The sequence below is a fragment of the Rattus norvegicus genome, chromosome 1 (genome assembly GCF_021556685.1).
Source record: "Rattus norvegicus strain SHRSP/BbbUtx chromosome 1, alternate assembly SHRSP_T2T, whole genome shotgun sequence".
NCBI lineage: Eukaryota > Metazoa > Chordata > Mammalia > Rodentia > Muridae > Rattus > Rattus norvegicus.
Window position 1 is genome coordinate 21357546 of NC_141534.1, and position 21668 is coordinate 21379213.

The 21668-nt window shown below is 44.5% G+C and overlaps 1 protein-coding gene across 7 annotated transcripts in view; it reads left to right on the top strand.

The window, feature by feature from the left end:
- The window catches only part of Akap7 (A-kinase anchoring protein 7), a 130057-nt gene that overhangs the window by 39233 nt on the left and 69156 nt on the right, over nucleotides 1-21668 (top strand). For 5 of the 7 annotated variants that reach the window (XR_015628858.1, XM_087567317.1, XM_087567326.1 and 2 more), the window contains 1 exon segment: nucleotides 15687-15799. Coding sequence is in view for 4 of the 7 variants with exons in the window: in XM_087567317.1 (XP_087423443.1) it covers nucleotides 15687-15799 (113 nt within the window). In the remaining 3 variants the exon portion in view is untranslated. 7 annotated transcript variants of the gene reach the window in all.

Here is a 21668-nt window from a genome sequence, read left to right on the forward strand (position 1 = left end):
TCTGTAACAGAACACAGACTGTTAGTGCTGGATATGATGGTTGCCTATATTTGGCCCCGGTAGTGGCACTATTAGGAGGTGTAGCCTCCTTGAAGTAGGTGTGGCCCTGTTGGAGTAGGTGTGTCACTGTGGGTGTGGGCTTTAAGACCTGCATCCTAGCTGTCTGGAGGTCAGTCTTCCCCTAGCAGCCTTCAGATGAAGATGTAGAACTCTCAGCTCTGCCTGCACCATGCCTGCCTGGATGCTGCCATGCTCCTGCCTTGATGATGATGGACTGAACCCCTGAATCTGTGAGGCAGCTCCGATTAAATGTTGTCCTTTATAAGACTTGCCTTGGTCATGGTATCTGCTCACAGCAGTAAAACCCTAGCTAAGACACTGGCCTAGGGTGAGCTTTGGAGACCATCAGAATGGATGTGACAGCCACCTGTTAGCAGAAGATAAGCCATTCACCTCTCAGCTCTTCTCTTTCTTTCCTTGTGTAGACGCTCACCTTCAGCTCCTGACATGAGAAGAGCTGGTGTGTGTGAAACGGCCAGCACAGTACTTGTCACACACGCGCTATGAAATGGCTGGTGGCTACGTCACTAGTGATGACCACGCTGCCCTGACTGTACAGTGTGGCACTACTTTTCCACTGGCGCCTTGATGTCTTTGAGTATTAGAAGAACAGGTATCAAGGATTAGAAGGACAGGCCTCAACTGTGGCTTAATCCCTTCAGCTGTGTCCCAGGCTGCCAATCCCAGCCTGGATTTTGCTCAGCTAGTTAAACCTGTTTTTAGTTATTGTGTACTTTCAACCTTTGAATCTCTCACCATTACTGACCTGACAGCATCTTTCCCCGTGAGTATCTGCACCGTACCTTCTCTTCTAGTTCGTTTATTTCAGAATGGCCTGTTTCTAATTCTTTACTTTTACTCACCCACCCCAATAAGTAGGTCGCACCTACTCTGTCACCAAGCCATATCTCCTGTCATTGATTTTTTTTTTTAAACTTTTGTTTAAACCTTAAGTCCCCTACCCATTATAGGTTAGAAAAATGAACTATGATCCTCCCGACATGAGCTTACAAGTAGAAGTTCTGGTCGTTCTGGTAGTAAACATAGACCACAGGGCCTCCAGTGTCTCTGGATTTGCAGCCCCAAGGATGAGCGACCATCAAGGTCTGGCCAGAGATTTTTTTTGAAGTCTCATCCATATATTTTTGATAGTAGCTAACAAGGCTTTTGAGGATGCTCTGATAATGTGTAAATTGAAGCCATGAGGCTGCCACCCTCGTAGACACGAGTGTCCCAGGTCCTTGATGAGAAACAGACCAGGGCACAGTGTGTACAGTGCAGTGTGTATGTATGGCTTGACCATCCTCCAGGGCCACACGTTCATCTGCTGACCTTTCTGAAGTACGTCCTGGCTGTGGCTGTCTCTTGCTCCAGAGACTCGTGAGGATTGCTGTGGGGCTTTGGAAAGTGTGTCTAGGGTGGGGACCAGAGCTCCTCTGACCACAGCACAGCCAGAAATCCCTGATGATGGTGTCATAATTGCCCTATCTACTGGAAGTTCTGGATTTGCTTACATGACAGTGCACACAGTCCTTCCTTAATCGTTTCTGGTGTCTGGGACTTCCACTTTCTTCATTCCCCTGCCTCTGTCTCAGTTCCCTTGTGAGCTGCTCTCTCTCTTTCCCCCCCTTGTCAAGTGTCTGTGTTTTTGGGTTTCCGCATCCACCTCTCTTTCTTAACAGTGCTTCTCCTTTTACAGGGAGCATCTGGTAAATCTCCCCGTGGTCGATCCGTAAAGCCCGATGTCATTCTAGACACAGTCATCAGCTGCTGTGCATTTGGTCCCCGTCTCTTCTGTGCCAATCTCTTTCCCGCGGTTGCCTCTCCGCTGATTCCACATTGTTTTCCTGAAGTACAAAGCCCATTTCTTTGATTATTTCACTTAGAAGAACTTACTGGCTCTGAGCTGTAGCCCGTTCTTCTCACCGCGCCATCCGGACCCTCAGCTGTTTGGCCCTTCCCTACGAACTCAGCCATAATCCTTACGTTTCCCACGCTGGCCCTCTGTCATGTGCGAGCTGCGTTTACACTGGGACACACTGGGGTGTGCTGTGCCTTAGTGAACAGGGCTGCTGTCCCATGGAATAGACCACCTTCGCATTTGTACCCCTCGCCTGATCAGACGGCCATCGCTTTTTAAAAATTCATTTTTAGTAGTGGTAAAGTCACATAGAATTTGCCACTTTAACCACCTGATTACTTGCTGAGTTTTAGAATCCTCATGGTAATAAACCTCTGGGCATGGGTGGTGGTTGGAATGGGATGGTCCCCATAGGGTCATACATTGAACGCTTGGTTACTTGATGTTTGGGGATGCTTAGAAGGTGTGGCCTTGCTGGAGGAAGTCCCTGGTGTTGGGCTTCGAGAGTTTGAAGACCCACCATGCTTAGTTTGCTCTCTGTTTCCCGCCTGTGGTTAGAGACGTGAGCTCTCAGTTTTCCCCATTGCCATGCCCACCCGATGCCACGCTTCCCCACCAAGATGGTGTTGGAAACGTAAGCCCAAGCGAAGTCTTCCTTCTGTAAGTTGCTTTGTTCATAGTGTTCTATCACAGCTTTAGGAAAGTAAGTAAAACAGCGTGTCTGTGAGGGATTTTATATCCTGGGCTAATTGAGGTGTAATGACTTAATCTGAATATGGGTGGTACCATCCCATGGGCTGAGGTCCTAGACTGGATAAAAGCAGAAAGTTAGCTTGGCTCAGGCCTCCATCTCTCTGTGACCAGCTGTCTCCAGCTCTTGCCGCCCTCAGTGATGGCCTGCCCCCTCCACAGTGAGCCAAAGTGAGCCCTTCTGTTCTGAAGTGGCCTCTGTCAGGTATTTTTTTTTAGCACAACAGTAAGACAAGTGGCCAACAGAAAGACCGAGAGAGAATTTATTAGTTTCTACCAACAGAGTTGTGCATGTCCAAGAACACAAGCTGAATGTTACTGTGTGTAATCTGGCAGTTTCTTTGGCTTCACTGTGGTAGAATGGATGCCATTCATTACACAAAGCTGAACTTTTGAAGACTTTTTTTTTTTTTTTTTTTTTTAAGAATGAAATGTTTAAATTTTTTCTTTGACAGTTTTACCTAGTAACCATTTGGAAATCTCTATCTTAGATGAGAAGTATGAAGTTTCTAAAATTGAGATTGGTCTCAACATTATGTCAGCCTTTATTTTGAAACACCTAGTTTCAATTCCTTGTGAAAACTATCTAATGACAAAAAGGGTTTAGCAGGACTCCCTAAAATAGTAACACTGGGAATGACATAAGCACTGTTTTCATTCTTTTGAAGTTTCAGGTGAGTGAAGAGTGGTTCTAAAATTTTATTCAATTGTTTTTCTTATTATATGTGACATAATTATGTAATAACTCACCGATCTTAGGAAGTATCTTCCAACTGAAAATCGTGAAAAAGACTGGCGAGGTGTTATAAGACATATTACTTCTCCAGAAATTAGGTTTTTTTTTTTTTTTTTTTTTAAAATCACAATCTTACTATTTCTGTTATAAACACAGTAAAACAGAGAATGCTAGACCACCTGGTTTACATTTAACATGGGAGTTTGGTTTAGATAATGTTTGTAATGATTGGTTCTGGGTCTGAATGTCACCAAGTTAAGACAAAAAGGCATTAACGTAGTTACAGAAAGGAAAAACATTAATTTATGTACAGCGTGGACAAAACTGGTGAGAGAAAAAATTTAATCTGCCCGTTTTGCCTACCATAGTGTGACAGTTAGAGAGAAGACGGGACTAAGATGAGAGACACTTTGTGCATGCGTAGATGCTGCTGTAGGCCCCGGTTCTGCTCCAGCACAGGGATTTTGTGGTCGGCCATTTTTACCTCCAGTGCTATTCCCTGAAGCCCTGGAGGCTTCCAACAGCGCCCCTAGTGGAAGGATGCATAAGGACGCTCCATCACAACTGCCTGGATAATCTTCCTGTCTCCAAATGAACTGTGCGTGTATGCATGTGTGCGTGTGTGCGTGCGTGTCTGCATGTGTGTGCGTGCGAGTGTGCTCATGTGCCCATGCACTACACACGAGTGTAAGTACACAGGCCTGTGCAGGGGCATGCAGAGGCCAGAGCAAGCTGTTAGTGAAATCTTAAGAAAACTAAATGTTATTTCACTACAATTTTGAGACTATGTTTCATTGATACAGCTTTTATAAGAAATTTACGATCCTGGAGATCCCAATATAATAGCGTGTTACCTTAGCTTGTTCCACAAGTAAGTAAAACTGATCCCTGCATTACCGAACTCTTTGCTTACTCATAATAATTTTATAATTGCTACTCATCTATCCCTCTCTGCCTTCTTTCCTAGAGACAAAGGTCTCACTGAACTAGAAGCCCACTCATACTTTCAGTGATGCTGGCTGGCTGGGGATCTCTGTCCTGGGATCTCCTGGTGTGCCCCTGTGCCGGTGTCCCCGTGTCCCCGTGTCCCCCTAATGTCTTCGCTAAGCTCTGCCATTGAGTAGCATTCAGGAAAGTGTACTGTTTTAGAAACCATAAAGTAGAAATAGGGTAGGGATTATCTAAAACCTTCTCAGTTTAGTCCTTTCCTAGAATTTAATCATGCACACGATCAGGAGTTACATTTTAATCATTCAGCTGCAGTTGCCCTGTTGTGTTTATCGTGATCACGTACCTTAGACTTTCGTAGGCACATGTCACGGGGCTGTAGCCTCTGATTGCAGAGTGGAAGAGTTACTCTGAATTCATTAAGAGCACACATAGCACGCATGTAAGCACTAATATTTTTTGTTGTTAATAAAATAATTAACAAGACATGAAACTTGTAGAGAGAAGAGCTGGGTCACAGGGAGAACTGGAGGGAGGAGGCTATGGGTGGATATGAGCAAGACACAGTCAATATGTAACTTTCAGAGAATAAAAAGTACTGAAAAGGGACACATGTAAGTGACTGCCTTTTAAATATATTTTGCAATATGATTTAGTTTTTAGTATTTACAAATAATCCAGTTGAGAAAGTTTCTTTAAGGTAGTTATTCTTAGAAATCTTACATTAAAATTATAATTTTAAGCTAATTTTGGAATAAAGGTGAACAAAGCAAGATTTCTGGCTTCCAGAGATATGACTCATGCTTTATAAAATTATCGCATCTATGTGTGTCTGTATAGCATTTAGTAACTCAGCAACCCAGCTTAGTTATTTTTAGAGCACATGAAGACACTAATTAAATACTGTTATATTAGGAATTTTTAGAGCCTTAACAATTTTATAAAAGTTATATTAATAAGATATGTAGTCTAAAAATAATAGTAGATATTTAGTTTGAGTTATAAATTGCACATGATTCAAAAGATTTTATGAACAGGTACATGTTTGGGTAAGGTTTGACTTTGCTCTTTAAATAGAGTTCTTTTGTGAGTTTATTAAGAACAGCCAGTATTTTGAACATAGAGACCTAGAGCAGGCTGAAGAGAGGGCTCAGAGTTGAAAAGGGCCAGAGTTTGGTTCCCACAATAGAGTGAGTAGTTCATGTGGAGCGAGTGACAGCAGCTCCATGGCATCTGATGACCTCTTCTAGCCTTTACAGACACCTGCACACACATGTGCACGTGCACACAATCATATAGAAATGTCAAATAATTTTTTTTTTGGAAATTGGCTTCTAGTTTTCTATGTGTATGTTGAAGTTTGAACTTACAGACTGCTAGAAGTGATCTGTTGGTCATAGGTTAACCATCTGCAAACTTGTATTATATTTTCTTTTTATGAGCTTCATGTAATGGGGTAGAACTTTTATAATGCAGATCTTTGGTTACGACAAAGCATAATTCTTGACATTTTTACATGATACTATCCTAAAAATTAAAAATCATATAGATACCACCATCATTTAAACAAATAATTTGTTATTTTCTCCACTTCCTTTAGGTATGAGGACAAGAAAGATGAAGTTAGATTTCATCAGCTCAGGAGTCTAAGTGCTGTGGTGCACACATGTAAATCCTAGGATGTGGAAGATAGGGGCAGGAGGATCAGAAGTTCAAAGCCATCCTTGATCATATAGTGAATCTGAGGCCAGTCTGGGCTGTGTATCTCAAAACTTAATAACTGAACCAGCGAAACAAAACAAACCCACCAGACCACAAGAAGGGGCCATTTTGTAATGTCTTCTCCTCAGTACAGATTCAGACTGTGTGTATCTGTGAACTTAGCTTGAATGTTGACTGGACAGTATCCATGCGCACTCACGTCTTTACTCCAGACATTACCGATGTGACTTATAGATCCGAGAGCCACATGTTTATTATAAGCATGATATCTAGGTGGGAAAAGCATGGGTTTTGCCCTCTTACTTTATAAAGTTTTTCCATAAAAACAGTTAAAGACGGCATTTTAAAAGACCTAGGGTTTTAAAGATCGGTATCTTAGTCACAGAACACTTTCCTAGCCTGCATAGAGCCCTGGCTCAATCTGCAGCACTGCAGAAGAAAATCTAAAAGCAGGCTGTCAGCGGCAGCAGCTCGCCTGTTTCAGGAAGGCAAGCGAGTCTCTGTGGCCTCTGCTGAGATTTTTGGCATCGGGCACATAGACATCTGATTCAGATGCCAAGGAAGCTGTAATTACTAGTTCCGTTTGGAATATTTTTTTGAGAGTCTCGCTGTGTAGCTCAAACTGACCTGATATTCCGACCCTGCTGCCTCAGAATCCTCAGTTAGGGTAGGACTACAAACGCCACTGTGCCCAGCTAGAATAATCTTTGAGCTGAAGTGGTCTTTGCAGCAAACAGTTATCTGGATAAACTTTTACTACAGTAAAGGACAGCTGTCTTATAACTCATTTATCAAGTAGAATGCCTTAACACAAATTACAAACTCTAGGGGTTTTAATGCAACATTAATTTTTTTTAAGCTGGGCAGTAGTGGTGTACACCTTTAATCCCAGAACTTGGGAGACAGAAGCAGGTGGATCTCTGAGTTTAAGGTCAGCCTGGTCTACAGAGTGAGTTCCAGGATAGCCAGGGCTATCCAGAGAAACCCTGTCTCAAAAAACATCATCATCATGATCATCATGACAATAACAATAACAATAACAATAACAATAACAGCTATTATTATTATTATTATTATTATTATTATTATTATTATTATTATTATGTGAATGGTGTTTTGCCTTCATGTAAGTCTGTGGACCATGTATGTGCCTAGTACCTGCAGAGGCCAGAAGAGGGCATCAGATTCCTTTGAACTGGAGCTGTCCGTGGTCATTAGCTGCTGTGTAGATGGTGGTGATGGACCTGGGTCCTCCGGAAGAGCAGCCTGTGCTCTTACCACTGAACCATTTCTCTAGCCCTACCTTCAGGGTATTTTAAATTAGTGGAAAATATTATTCTTAATCATCTTAAGTCTTTACTGCTTACAGTTTATTTCCTCTAAAGGAATACTACCAAACTGATTCTCTGAAGCCAGCATTATTACTCTGACATATCAAACAAGATAAAGGCTCAACAACAACAAAAGCTGTAGACCAGTCGTTCTGTTGGACAAACAGAAATCCTCAATCAGACACTTGCAAACGGAATTCAAGAGCGCGTGAAGAAAGCCATAACAAGTTACTTTTATTATGGAGATGCAAGGTGGTTTAGCCCCGGCAAATCGGGATGTGGTGATGTAGTGCATGAACTGGGTTAGGGACAGAAATCACACAGTCATCTTAACAGATTTAGAAAAGACTTCTGACCAAGTTCAGCGTCCCAGAATGAAAGAAGCCGTGAAGCAGAAGGATGTACCTCAGCATAATGAAGACAAGCCATAGCCAGCATTTCACTGCATGGAGAAAAGCCCAAAGCGCTTTCTGTATCATCACAAACGACACAGTTCCTGACTCTGCTCTTCCTTAATATAGTGTTGAATTCTTACCTGAAGCTACAAGACAGAAACAAAATAGAAAGGATACAATCGGGAAACAATAAAGAAGTTAGGATATTCCTACTTGTGAAGGACATGAGCCTACACTGCACCCCAAAGATCCAGATACCACAAGGAAACTCGGACTTGAAGACTACTTTCAGCTGCAAATTGACATACAAACATTAGTGGTTTTAACAAGGCATGGTGGTCTGAGCCTGAGGCATGGTGGTCTGAGCCTGAGGCATGGTGGGCTGAGCCTGAGGCATGGTGGGCTGAGCCTGAATCATGGTGGGCTGAGCCTGAGGCATGGTGGTCTGAGCCTGAGGCATGGTGGTCTGAGCCTGAATCATGGTGGGCTGAGCCTGAGGCATGGTGGTCTGAGCCTGAATCATGGTGGGCTGAGCCTGAGGCATGGTGGCCTGAGCCTGAGGCATGGTGGCCTGAGCCTGAGGCATGGTGGGCTGAGCCTGAATCATGGTGGGCTGAGCCTGAATCATGGTGGTCTGAGCCTGAATCATGGTGGCCTGAGCCTGAATCATGGTGGCCTGAGCCTGAGGCATGGTGGCCTGAGCCTGAGGCATGGTGGGCTGAGCCTGAATCATGGTGGCCTGAGCCTGAATCATGGTGGCCTGAGCCTGAGGCACGGTGGGCTGAGCCTATGATGTCAGCACTCTGTGATCCCCATGCAGAGTTCAGGCTAGCCTGACCTACGTAAAACCCTATCTCAGCAGCAGCAACAGTTCCCTTCTGTAACCAAACCAACCAGAGCTTTTAGAAATGTATAGCCTAATAATAGACTAGCAGAGAAAGAAGTCAGGGGAAACCCCGTTATAAATAACTTCACACAGTCAATCCACAGTAAAAACAACAACAAAATAAACCCCAATCCCCCAACCTAGGACTAAACCTAACCAGGGAATGAAGATAATAGGAAATCCAAAGACTTCTCCTGCTCATAGATCACAAAATTAAAATGATAAAAATGGCTTTTTAAAAACCAAAGGTGATCCCCAGATTCAACATGATCCTCAGTGAAATTCCAGAGACATGCTTTACAGAACTAGGAAAAAACCCTGAAAAATCACAAAAGCTCAGAAGTTAGGGTTTCTCAGCTGTGAAGAGTCAACATGACCAAGGCAACTCTCTATCTCTCTCTCTCTCTCTCTCTCTCTCTCTCTCTATATATATATATATATATATATATATATATATATATGATATTTACGTACATTTCAAATGATGTTACCTTTCCAGATTGCCCCCTAGAGTCCCCCTCCCCCTGCCTCTGTGAGAGTGTCCCCCACCCACGCTCCCACTCCCTCCCACTTCCCGCCCTGGCATTCCCCTACATGGGTTATCTAGCCTTCACAGGATCAAGGGCTTCTCCTCTCACTGATGCCCAATAAGCCGTCCTCTGCTACATATATGGCTGGACCTATGGGTCCCTCCGTGTGTACTCTTTGGTCGTTTAGTCCCTGGGAGCTCTGGGAGCTCTGGTTGGTTAATATGTTGTTCTTCCTATGAGGTTGCAAACCCCTTCAGCTCCTTCAGTCCTTTTTCTGATCCTCCATTGGGGGCCCTGTGCTCAGTCCTATGGTTGTTGAGAGCATCTGACTCTATTTCTCAGGCTCTGGCCGAGCCTCCCAGGAGGCAGCTATATCAGGCTCCTGTCAGCATGCACTTCTTGGCATCCAGAATATTGACTGGGTTTGGTGACTGTATATGGGATGGATCCCTGGGTAGGGCTGTCTCTGAATGACCTTTCCTTCAGTCTCTACTCCACATATTGTCACTATATTTCTTCCTGTGAATATTTTCGTCTCCCCTTTAAGAAGGACTGAAGCATCCACTCTTTGGTCTTCCAACTCCGTGAGCTTCATGTGGTCTGTGGATTGTATCTTGGGTATTCTGAGCTTTTGGGCTAATACTCATTTATCAGTGAGTGCATACCATGTGTGTTCGACCAAGGCAACTCTCATAAGAGACAACATTGAATTGGGGCTGGCTTACAGGTTCAGAGGTTCAGTTCCTCATCATCAAGGCAGGAGCATGGCAGCATCCAGGCAGGCATGGTGCAGGAGGAGCTGAGAGTTCTACATTTTCATCAGAAAGCTGCTAGTAGAACACTGGCTCCCAGGCAGCTAGGGTGAGGATCTTAAAGCCCACACCCACAGGGCCACACCTACTCCAACAGGGCCACACCTCCCAACAGTGCCACTCCCTGGGTCACGCATATACAAACCATCACAACCCCAATAGCCAAATCAGTTCTCAGTGGAAACAGCACTGGTGGAGTCATTGCGATACGATGTTAAACTTTCCTCGTGTCAGAGTAGCCAAAGCAGCGAGACTCGCACAGAGAGCAGACTGGCGGCTCAGTAGAGTGGAATAGAGCAGCGGTCCTCAACCTTCTCAATGCTGTGACCCTTTAATACAGGCCCTCATATCGTGGTGACCCCCAACTGTAAAATTATTTTCTTTGTTATGTCATAACTGTAATCCTGTTACTATTATGAATCCCGATGTGCATAATATCTGATATATGACCCCTATGAAAGGATCCTTCAACACCTCCAAAGGGGTCACAACTGCCAGGTTGAGAACCACTGGGAAATATGATCAAGAAATAAGAAATCATGTAGCTAATGATTGAAAAGGTGCCAAAAACATACATTTGGGGAAAAAAGAGTGCCGCTTCACTATCTGGTGTTGGGAAAACAAGATATCCATGTGTGAAATACATGTATTTCTGTTAGGCTGTGCGAGACCAAAATGGGTCAAGGAACATAAGTAATGCCAGAAATTCTGAGGGGCTGGAGGACAATAACCAATCATTTCCAGACTCACACGTAGGTAAGGACTTTCTGCAAAGGGCTGCAAGGGCACAGAGAACCTCCTGGATTGACACATGGAGCTGAGTGACACGGGAAACTGTGAGCTGAGGGAGAGATCTCAAGGGCAGGCGGAGGAACAGAGGAGAGTAAGTGTACGTAGTAGGCATCATGTAGAATGTTCAGGCCTTGCACGATGAAACGCTGCCGGTCAGCATTCAAAGGTAGATGAATTACCCTCCTCCATTGCTACACAAAACCTGGCAGAGGGCTGTGGTTGTCATTTCCCTATCTCTAATTGGCTATCCCATGTGTGCTTTAAAGATTGACTTGCATACCCTAAAATTAGAAAATAGAAAGGGGGGTTGCAGGGAGCCGTGGGGTTGGCCTGGCCAAGCGCCTTGGGAGGCCCGCACTGTAGGGTGCATCATAGGTCCTCACAGCAATGTTGTAAGGGTCCATGGCTCCTGGCACACAATGTCCCTTTCAGTTCCTGAGAGACTTGTGTTCTCTCTTGGGTTGTGAAGTGTTCAGGCCTCTGCATTTCTCTGTGTGTTCCCTTAGTAGTTAAGGAAGCATGGGCGCTTGGCAGGACAAGTGGTGTTAGACAGTAATCGTCTGTACCTTGTATAGCTTGTGTCCCGGAAATGACAACCGTGTCGATCCTGGCAGTTGCCTTTATATTCTGTTTCTGATAAGGGTATAGAAATATCGTCCTCAGTGAAACTGCCACAGCTTTACTTTGGCTGTGGCCCCTCCAACTGGCCTGGTTTCTTGTAGCCATATCAGGTGTTGTTGGCCTGGTAAGTAAACGTGGGAGCTTACAGACGGAGTTTATTTGGGCTTATGGTTCCAGAGTCCTTTGTGACAGGGAGAAAGGGCACCGGATGGCATGGTAGCTGAAGCAGGAGGCTGACAGCTCACATCTCGATGGCAAACATGTACCACAGAAAGGGAACCAGAGAGTGCCAAGTCTTTAGGCTCTCAAAGGCCCATCCGGCAGCATGCTTTCTCCACAGAGGCCACATCTTCTAAGCTGCCCCAAACTGTGCCAGCAACTGAGGACTTAACTGTTGAAATGGATGAGCCTGTGGGGGAAGTTCTTGTTGAGGCCACCACAGAAATAGAATCTGTGTGGTTGGAAATCAAAAGGGAGACTATGTGTGGAAAAGAAGGACCAGGCTGAGGGAAGGAGGAAGGTGGGGAAGGGAAATGGTGGGAAACACAGGCAGGGTGCAGTAGTGTAGGTAAAGGAGAGGAAAATGTCACATGAAGCCTTTACCCTGTATTCTCACATAGACAAATTGGAAGCTCTGTTCCCTGTACATTTTATTCCTCCACAGTTGCTCATAAGTTGGGAGACACCTTCAGATAATATTCCCATATGTTTTGTCTTTTTTGCTAATTAGACCCCTGGCCATCAAGCTTGGCTGTGGGCCCCTGAAATTGGCTTGCATTAAGAGGAAAAGACATTATGTACACATGGTCATATATGTATCTATTCACACATATGCACGTACTTAAGGGTACATGTATAAGAATGAGCTTTTTTTTTTTTTACAGTTTTTCTCAAAGTTGTGGACAGAAAAATCTTTATCTGTCTGATCTACTTCCACACAGCAATGTTATAAAATATAGAAAATGTAAAAGACAAGCTAAGTAGTGTACTTTGTTAGTATGTCAGACAAGCTAGGTAGTGTACTATGTCAGTACCTCAGACAAGCTAGGTAGTGTACTGTCAGTACATCAGCTGTGGGGCGACAGAGAGACAGTTCTTCCCCTGGAAAGGAGTCCTTTTCCTGATGCTTGGGTTCTGGCGTGGGCTGCTTTTATTGACACTGTAGTATTTCTATCAGGGACCCTAATTCCTAGGGTCCCAATTACAGTTCGTCATATAAACAGCATCAGAATTTGGGGGAATGTTGAGAGATAAGTAAGGGAAACGAGGTTTACAAAAATGGGTGTGCAATTAGAAATCTAGGATTCTGTTAAATCAGCTTGATAGTCTACTTTGAAACAGTGTTTAGGGACTTCTTCATTTTTAAGAACGAATTTACTGCTGCCACACTTTAAAATAGTTCATTTTAGCAAGATCTATGTAGATATGTAAAATCTACAAAAACAGATAAAGCTGTTTTTGTTAGGGTCATCAAAGTGTTGCTCATTAAATTGTTTCAGTGTTCAGCATGGGCTTTTGGTATTATAAAAACGTATTTACACATTTGATTGTGTGTGTGTGTTTGTGTGTGTTTGTGTGTGTGTGTGTGTGTGTGTGTGTAAGGCAACTTTTCCACCATGTGAGTCTCAGGGCTTGAACTCCAGTTGGGCACAAAAGCCTTCAGGTCCACTGAGACATCTTGCTGCCCCCAAAACCATACTTCAAATGAATTGTTCTTCAGGCAACTCTCTTCCTTCTCATCCGAGAGATCAATCGTATTATTTAGAAAACACACCAAGTTGTCCTTTGAAGGGTGCCTGATGTATTTGTTGGGTGATTTTTCAATTCAGTGCGTGAAGGAATTTGTCTTACAGGAAGAATTGATAGCCTCTCTAATTACTCATGAGCACCCTTCTCTGAGGGAGTGGGGATGAAAACGCCATGGAATTTTCACATCAGTGGCGACCTTTATCTTGAAAGTGACGTATGTCTAATGGCCATCCAGTACTCAGGCTAAGCAGTACACTATGCTGCTACTAAACGAGGTCATTAAGAAATACCTCTCAGAGCGAGGACATCCCCTGCCCCTTTCTATACATCTAGAAATTACGCCGTACAGAGAAAACGCTCTAATGGAAATTAGACAAATATGTAGGAGCATTGTGAATAAATATCAACGATTTTGACCCGGAGAGTTAATGAGAGAAGTTATGTTAAAAATCAGATGAAACTGAAACAGGTAGATTTAAAAGTGTTTGTTCTGATGTACTTGATTGTATTCGATTATATCAAATAAGGTACATGGGGAAATCTAATCAGATGGCCAGGAGTGGCTCACAGGCCTCCTGCCTCTATGTTGATTCAGTCCCATGGTACCAGCCCTAGACCAAGTATTCTGGTGGATGCTTTGCAGATCCCTGGAGTTTGGCCTTGGTGTGGGTCTCACCCCTGAGTCCTCTGCTCTCTGAACTCTGTTTTCTTGGTCTCTCCCTTTTTTTTTGTTCACCCTGAAAAATTTCTGGGCTCCGTCTGGGTGTTCTCCCGTACACCCAAGGTTTTAAACTGGAGCAGTCAAAACACTTGGCTCTCAGTGTTCGCTTCTCATTTTATTGAGGTGGAAACTTCTAGTCTCTTTGGAAAGTTAGTTATGCCAGATGATGGTTTGTTGGGGCACACAGGTGAAAGGATGTCTTGCTGAAGCAAACTCGTGGAAGGATGTTTTCCTGAAGCAGACGCAGGTGAAAGGGTGTTTGGATAGAGCAGACACTTGAAAGGACGCTGGATGAAGGAGTGTAAATATAGCCCACAGACAGTGGGAGGTGAGCACTGAGCCTTGGTTTGGTTTGCTCCACCTCGCTATTCTTTACTAACGACAGGCATGTATTGGTCCGACTTACACAGCGTTGTTGAGCTCAGCTTGTGGTAATGCTTCCATCGAGAGATACTCACTCCAGACCTTCCCATGAGGTTCCTGGCTGCTTCTGAGCCATCACCTCAGGTTTCTTCAAGATTGAATTCCAGCTGCTGGTTCCTGTCTGGTGTCTGCCTGCCTAGAGGACTGATCTGCAGGCTGCTGAGTCGCGTTTGGTGTTTGCTGTGGGACTGAGCTGCTGACAAAGATTGAGCTTGCCCCCAGAGAACTCCTGCTGAACAGGTCCACTTCCCCCATGTCCTGATAACTTTCTCCTCCACTGCCTCTGCTGGGTGGTGGGCTAGAGGAGAGGTTGAACCCTTATTAAAATTAGGTTGCAAAAATTTATACCTACATTTTATAATGGATGTGTGTGTGTATGTGCGTGTGTGTGCGCGCGTGTGCGCGTGCGTGTGCCTGTGCTCGAGCACACGCAGAGTATGAGGCCAAAGCAGGGTGTCTGGTGTCTCTCCAGTTCTCTCCATTCTATTGCTTCATCAGGGCATCTTGCTAAAGCTTGTTTTAGCTCGCCCGCCTGGCTCGCACAGTCTCTGTTCCACAGTGCTCGGGTTCTAGGCGTGCCCAGCTTCTTCTGTGGGTGAGCTGAAGCTGAACTCAGGTCCTCATGCTCGCATTTTACCCACAGGACCAAGGCCTGTGCTTTGTTGGGAAGGTTCTTTACTTCATCTTGGTCAGAAATACTAGATTTGAAAGGAGGCAGCAGGCCAGCCAGTCCTTCCTTACAGCATAAGGAAACTACCAAGATGGTCTTTGAGAGGCAGCATCTCACCAGAAAACACAGGCTTTATTGTGTGAGTGACAAACCTGCCAGTGTTTTGTGTACTATATTGTGTGCTTCAATCACAGGAGTGTAACTGTTGTGTGTTATCACACTTACTGTATTTTGTCTCTTTGTCTCTAGGAAATATCAAATAGCTACTTTTTTCATGGTTTTTTTTTAACTGAAAAAGTCGGAAAAAAACAAACAAAAATGTATACAAAACATCAGAAACACACGCATGCATGCATGTACACCACACATGCACATGCACATGCACATGCACACAAAGGCACACACATACACACATGCACATACATGCAGACACACACGCACACGCACACACATGCACACACATACACGCACGCACACTCATGCATGCGCGCACAGGCACACACACATACATGCACACACACATGCACACACGCACACACACAAAACCCATAAAACACATTGGAAACAGTAATTTGATCTTTATAAAGCAGTCAGTCATCTCTTGAATCAGCCTCTTAATAACTAAAGATAACCATGTGTTAGTACATTAGCACTTTTGCGTTCCTTTTATTTTCTTCAGAGACTGCAAAAAGGACATTTCAGGAAAAAGGCATCCTGGCTGGAGAAAGCAGAACTTTTAAGCCTCACCTGACCTTTATGAAGCTGTCCAAAGCACCAATGCTCTGGAAGAAGGTGAGTGATTGTTTGTGTCTCTGGCCTTGTTTTGCAGGGCACACCAGGCTGCAGCATGGTTGGGGGTGTAAGTGATGTTTTACAGTTTTTGGCACCCTAACCTTCTTGTTTCTGGGATCCTAGGTCAATTCAGTTCTAATCCAAGGGTGTTGAAGATCTCAGTGTTTCTAGGAGGCTGTTAGAGCCTTGTTTGCTGCATGGCTGTTAGGTGCACACTGACACCTCTGATCCCCTTGGCTTCTTTTGCGACTGCTCCCAGGGGAAGCCTCTAGATGGCGCCAGAGTCTGCCTTATTGCCTTGGTCTTCTGCCTCCTTCAGTTCTCAGAGCTTCTGTGCCAGCTGGCCTCTATTCACCAACTGCTCACTGCAGTCCTCTGGTCAAGCCCAGGCTGAGGGATACTTTGCGCTCTACTTTTTGTAGATCTTTGGGGGATTCCAAAAGACACCCTCATGCTTCCAGCAATCACCTCCAGGGTCTCAAACGAGGGTACCATGCACTGGTGAGAAAGTATCTGTGGGACCCTTTATCTCCCAGTGCTTCTCCCCATAAGGTTATGAACAGTGACAAGCTAAGACAAGTATCTTTTAACTTTCTCTAGCTCTGGGTGATTTTACCCCTTGTCTTAGTCATGGTTTCTATTCTGCACAACCATCATGACCAAGAAGCACGTCGGGGAGGAAAGGGTTTATTCAGCTTACACTTCCACATTGCTGTTCATCACCAGAGGAAGTCAGGACAGGAACTCGCACAGGCAGGAAGCAGGAGCTGATGCAGAGGCCATGGAGGGATGTTTCTTACTGGCTTGCTTCCCCTGGCTTGCTCAGCCCGCTCTCTTATAGAACCCAAGACCACCAGCCCAGGGACGGCACCACCCACAAGGGGTCCTCCCCGCTTGATCACTAATTGAGAAAATGCCTTACAGATGGATCTCATGGAGGCATTTCCTCAAGGGAGGCTTCTTTCTCTGTGATAATTCCAGCTTGCGTCAAGTTGACACACAAAACCAGCCAGTACACCCCTACACACACACACACACACACACACACACACACACACACACACACACACACACACACACACACACCTTTCTTTGATATTTCCATTTCAGCCCAGGGGTTTCTTACTCAAATTAAGTTACCTGCTGGCCCCTGTTATACCAGAGTTTCTGAGGTGAGCATAGAGATCAGAGTCCACTCCCTGCCTTGCATTCCCTCTGCTCTGGTTAAGGCTGGTTTGCAGTTTGAAGGCTGTGCTTATGAGTAAGCAGAGCGCCCTCCCTCTCCCATCCCTCAGGTTTAGCATGTTCTGTTCTCAGAATCTTTTCTGTTCTTTAAGCTTGGGTTTGAGTGATCCATCCTGTGCGTATGAGCTGTCTATGAACTGATGTTAAAGATACCCTCAAAGGGCTGGAGAGATGGCTCAGTGGTTAAGAGCACTGACTGCTCTTCCAGAGGTCCTGAGTTCAAATCCCAGCAACCACATGGTGGCTCACAACCATCTGTAATGAGATCTGATGCCCTCTTCTGATGTCTGAAGACAGCTATAGTGTACTTATATATATATATATATAATAAGTAAATCTTAAAAAAGATGCCCTCAAAGAGATATCTTGCATATTGTTGATAATTATGTGAACAGTTCATTAGCATGCACATGAGGCATGATTACAGAAATCTGTTAGGTGAAATGACTACATAAGTACTAGTCTTTGCAGCTTGAGTGACAGCCCACAGAGCCTGTAGATTTTCGCTTCTCACTCACTCTTTCTTGTTTTGCTCTCAATGGATCGTCATCTTCCAAGTGGTGTCTCACTTAATCCCAGAGTGAAAAACCCAGTGGTGAAGGTAATTCCCCTATTATAAATGTTGGTAATTCCCCTATTATAAATGTTGCTTGTCTTTACGATATTAACTTGCAGTGACAGTACCCAGTGACATTCACTGAATAGATGTTTAAATGCCCAGGTTCTGGAATTCAACCTTTCAGACTGTCTGCCTGGCATTTCTCGGCAGTTATTTGCTCAGAACTGACTCTCCCTCTTCTCCCCCAGAGGAAGGGATGTGGCCCTCAGAAGGTTTAAATGCTTTCAGTGAGGTCACACCCTCAGTTTCTGAGTCCTGTCTCTGTGTCTAAGAACCTGTCTTCTTTTCAGTCTCATGTTTTTCCCTCTCACCGGCCAGCTCCCGTTCACCCAAGTTCATTTGTAAATACAGGGAACATCTATTACAGATCATGATTTATTTGGTAGCTATTAAGTGCCAGGGACTGGTTGCTTAGACCTAGACTGGTAATCAAATGGAAAGTTTCCGCTTGAATGGGATATAAACGTGAAGCCAGACTGCATTCTGTTTAGATTAGAAGGCTTAATGTACAGAAAACAAATTACAGTATTCTCTCTGTTCTCTGTGGAGGCGATGGAAGAAAGCCTCCAGTAAAGCACAGATACCGCTAACCCCACTATCTGTGTTCCTTTTCCCCGTGTGTGTGTGTGTGTGTGTGTGTTTGTGTTCACTCGGAGAAGCGTACCATGGTTTATCAAACGCCAGCGTCACTATGCGCTTGGGGCCTTTATTATGTAAATGTAAGAATGATTTGAATTCTGCGATGCTGTGACAGCTGGTTTGATATTGGGTGTGGAGACTGGGTGGCTACAGGGAGGTCTGTGGCTGTGTTGGCCAAGGGTCGATTCCCATCCTGGGTGGGCAGGATAGCAGAGGGTATCACGGTGGTCAGAAGGGTGCATAATTTAAGACTGGTGCATTTTCTATCTCCGGGATACCTTTCAGCGAGTTCTAGTGCCCACTGTCAGCTTTCTTCTATGTTGAGTCCTCCCTAAGTTGCTCACTCCCTAAGTGGCCTTCAAGGAGGTGCTCTTCCTCCTCCTCCTCCTCCTTCACCTTCCAGAATTATGGGTCTATATCACCAAGGAAGTTATTTCTCGAATTTTCTACTTAATACTTTTAAAGTGTGGGTAGCCACAAAGAACTGAAAACTTACATGAAAGGCGTGGCTTCTGACTGCCTGTTTAGAGTCCATGTGCACTTTCTATCCACTCACTCGAGGCTGACTGGCCTACTGCTTTCCATTGGAAACTCCTCCCTGGGCAGTAAGGAAACGATATGTCAGCAGCCTCCTGGGTGTCCTGTAATCCAGTGACGTGGACCTAAACGAACTCTCCTGGGCTTGAATCCCTAACTTCCAGTGTTATTCAGGTGGAGAAGTAGAGTGAGATAGTTGCAAGTCACTTCAGATACTTTGGGTGTTATTTTAAAGGGTATTTTAACTGTAATTGTGCAATGTAGACAGTTCAAAATTACATGACGAAATATATAATATATGTATATATAATGTGTGTGTATGTATATATGATGAATATAATGAAACTGTTCGTTATGCAGCAGGGCTTCATTAGCCCAGGCTAGCCTCAAACTCGAGATCCTGCTTGAGTCTCTTGAGCATCAGGATTGAGCTGTATGACCACACCTGACCACAAATAAAATTTTATATCCCATTCCGTTTGTGGTAGCTTAGCCACCCGTCCCTGGCAAGTGGCTTGCTTTCCAACTCTTTGCTCTCTGAGCATCGTGGCAATGAGCATCCACGCTCAGTCCCTTTGGGAGGTTGCCATCATCTTAGAGAACGAAGTTTTGGCACAGAACCTGCAGTCTGGTACTCTAACAGTACCCCAGACTGACTTTTAGAATATGGAGTACCTGTAGTTCCAATCACTGTATTTGAGGACAATATCTGTTAGGTCAGTTCTTGGTGCAGGGACAGCAAAGATTCTAAATAGGGGACTTGTAGAATTGGACCAGCCCTTTAAGTTCTCAACCATGTTCCCAGCATTGAAAAACAGTGCCCAAAAGGTGCCTTATTGAGGCTGGAGAGATTTGTTGCTCTTGCAGAGGACCCTGGTTCAGTCCCTAGTACACATGGAGGCTCACAGCCATCTGAAACTCCAGTTCCGGGAGATGCGATGTCCTCTTCTGACCTCCAGAGATACCAGGCGTACACTTGGCACACATCCATACATGCAGACAGAACACTCACACATGTAAAGTGAAATATAAATGTGAAGGTGTCCATGCAAACGTCTGCAATACCAGAGAAAGGTTAGAAATGAGGACTATGGTAGAGGAATGCTTAAGTCAGCTACGTAAAGCGTACCAATGATTTCAGCATAGGTATACGAGGACGCTCTAACAGTGTAAGAAAGACATGAAATTTAGAATGTGCACCATCACTAGAGAACTGTAATGAAGTTTGGTAGGTTGCTTTGCACAGCATTTACTGTGGCTTTTAATGTTCCCAGCGTTCTTTTAGCCAGTGGTTTTTCTGATGGATGCGTGAACAGAGCTGACCTCATCCCTAGATGCAGTCAACACTCCTTGGCACATCGAGGATACTGACTCAGCTATGGGTTCCAATGGAAGATGGCCCTGGTGACTGAGTTCAATAAGAAGTGGTTATGGGCAGGTCAGGGCCTACAGTAAGTCAGGAGTGAGGGAAGCTACCAGTTTCAGAGAATCTAGGCTTCCCGTCACCTTGGAGCATGCTTAGTGTCTAGGAGAAACCTACCAAGGCTTTATTTAAAATGGTTTATTATTATACTTGTGTGTGTGTGTGTGTGTGTGTGTGTGTGTGTGTGTGTGTGTGAGTGTGTGAGTACATGAACATGTCCTGGTATACACACACACACACACACACACACACACACACACACACACACACACGAAGGTCTGAGGACTTTTGGGAGTCTGCCCTGTCTTTCTACCACATGGGTTTCAGGTAGCAAACTCAGGTCATCAGGCTTGGCTGCAAGTGGCCTTGAGCCACCTCACCAGGCCATGTCTTTTATACAAGGAAGTGATTGGGAATCACTGAGTAGACCAGACTGGCTTTAGACCATGACTTGACATGCTAGAAGGACATTTGTAAATAATTTTGGGTGTTAGACTGAAGCATCCCCAAGACACTGGTGGTTCTATTGTTTGGATCAATGACTGTGTTTTAAAGTAGCCTGCTAGGTATAGAAGAACTGTAGATTAGCAGAGACAACTTCCTAAGGCAGCAGGATAGACAGACAGTACACTGCCCTCAAGGTTCAGTTTCCTTCTTTCCTGTAGTCTTCATCTTTAAATGACCTGAAAAACTATTATCCACACTAACGTTAAAGGCAAGTTCAAAGTCTGAGCTGTGACAGTGTGTTTAGGAAGGTAAAATATCTCACTAGCCTCAAGGATAGAGGGCGTGCACACTGGGAAAGCACTCAACCCACCAAGGTCCAGCCCCAGGCCAATGTTGACTCTGTAAACCACTTATAAAAAGGACACTAAAACAACTACTCTTTGAGGGGAAATCTATGTAGTAAAGTTGAAGAAATATGAATTGTCTTGTTTTATAACCCAAGGAAAAATCACTTGGTGTCTTCTGGGTTGTGCAATGGGGCAAGCATTCTTTGCTCCTGTTCTGAAATCTCTACATGGCATTTGGCAAATAGTCTGAGATCATTTTATAGAGAGGTTTTCATTTTGGTTTGAGTCTCCAGCTGGTTTCCTTGTATGTCCAGAAGGACAGTGGCAGAGGGAACGTCTTCAGGTTCTTCTAGAAAGGTGGTGGCAGTTTAGAAACCTGACAATAGACACAACTGTGACACCAATGGGGAAACAGAGCACACAATATCTTTTTGTGGTTTTAACACAGGATCTCATTGGTATTCCTGACTGACTGGGAATCACTGAGTAGACCAGGCTGGCTTTACACTTTAAGGAACTCTGCCCCACCCAGTGCTAGAGTTAGAGATGTGTGCTGCCATGCCAGTATGTACGTGGCGTCCTTAGTGAAACTAGGATGGAGAATTATTATAG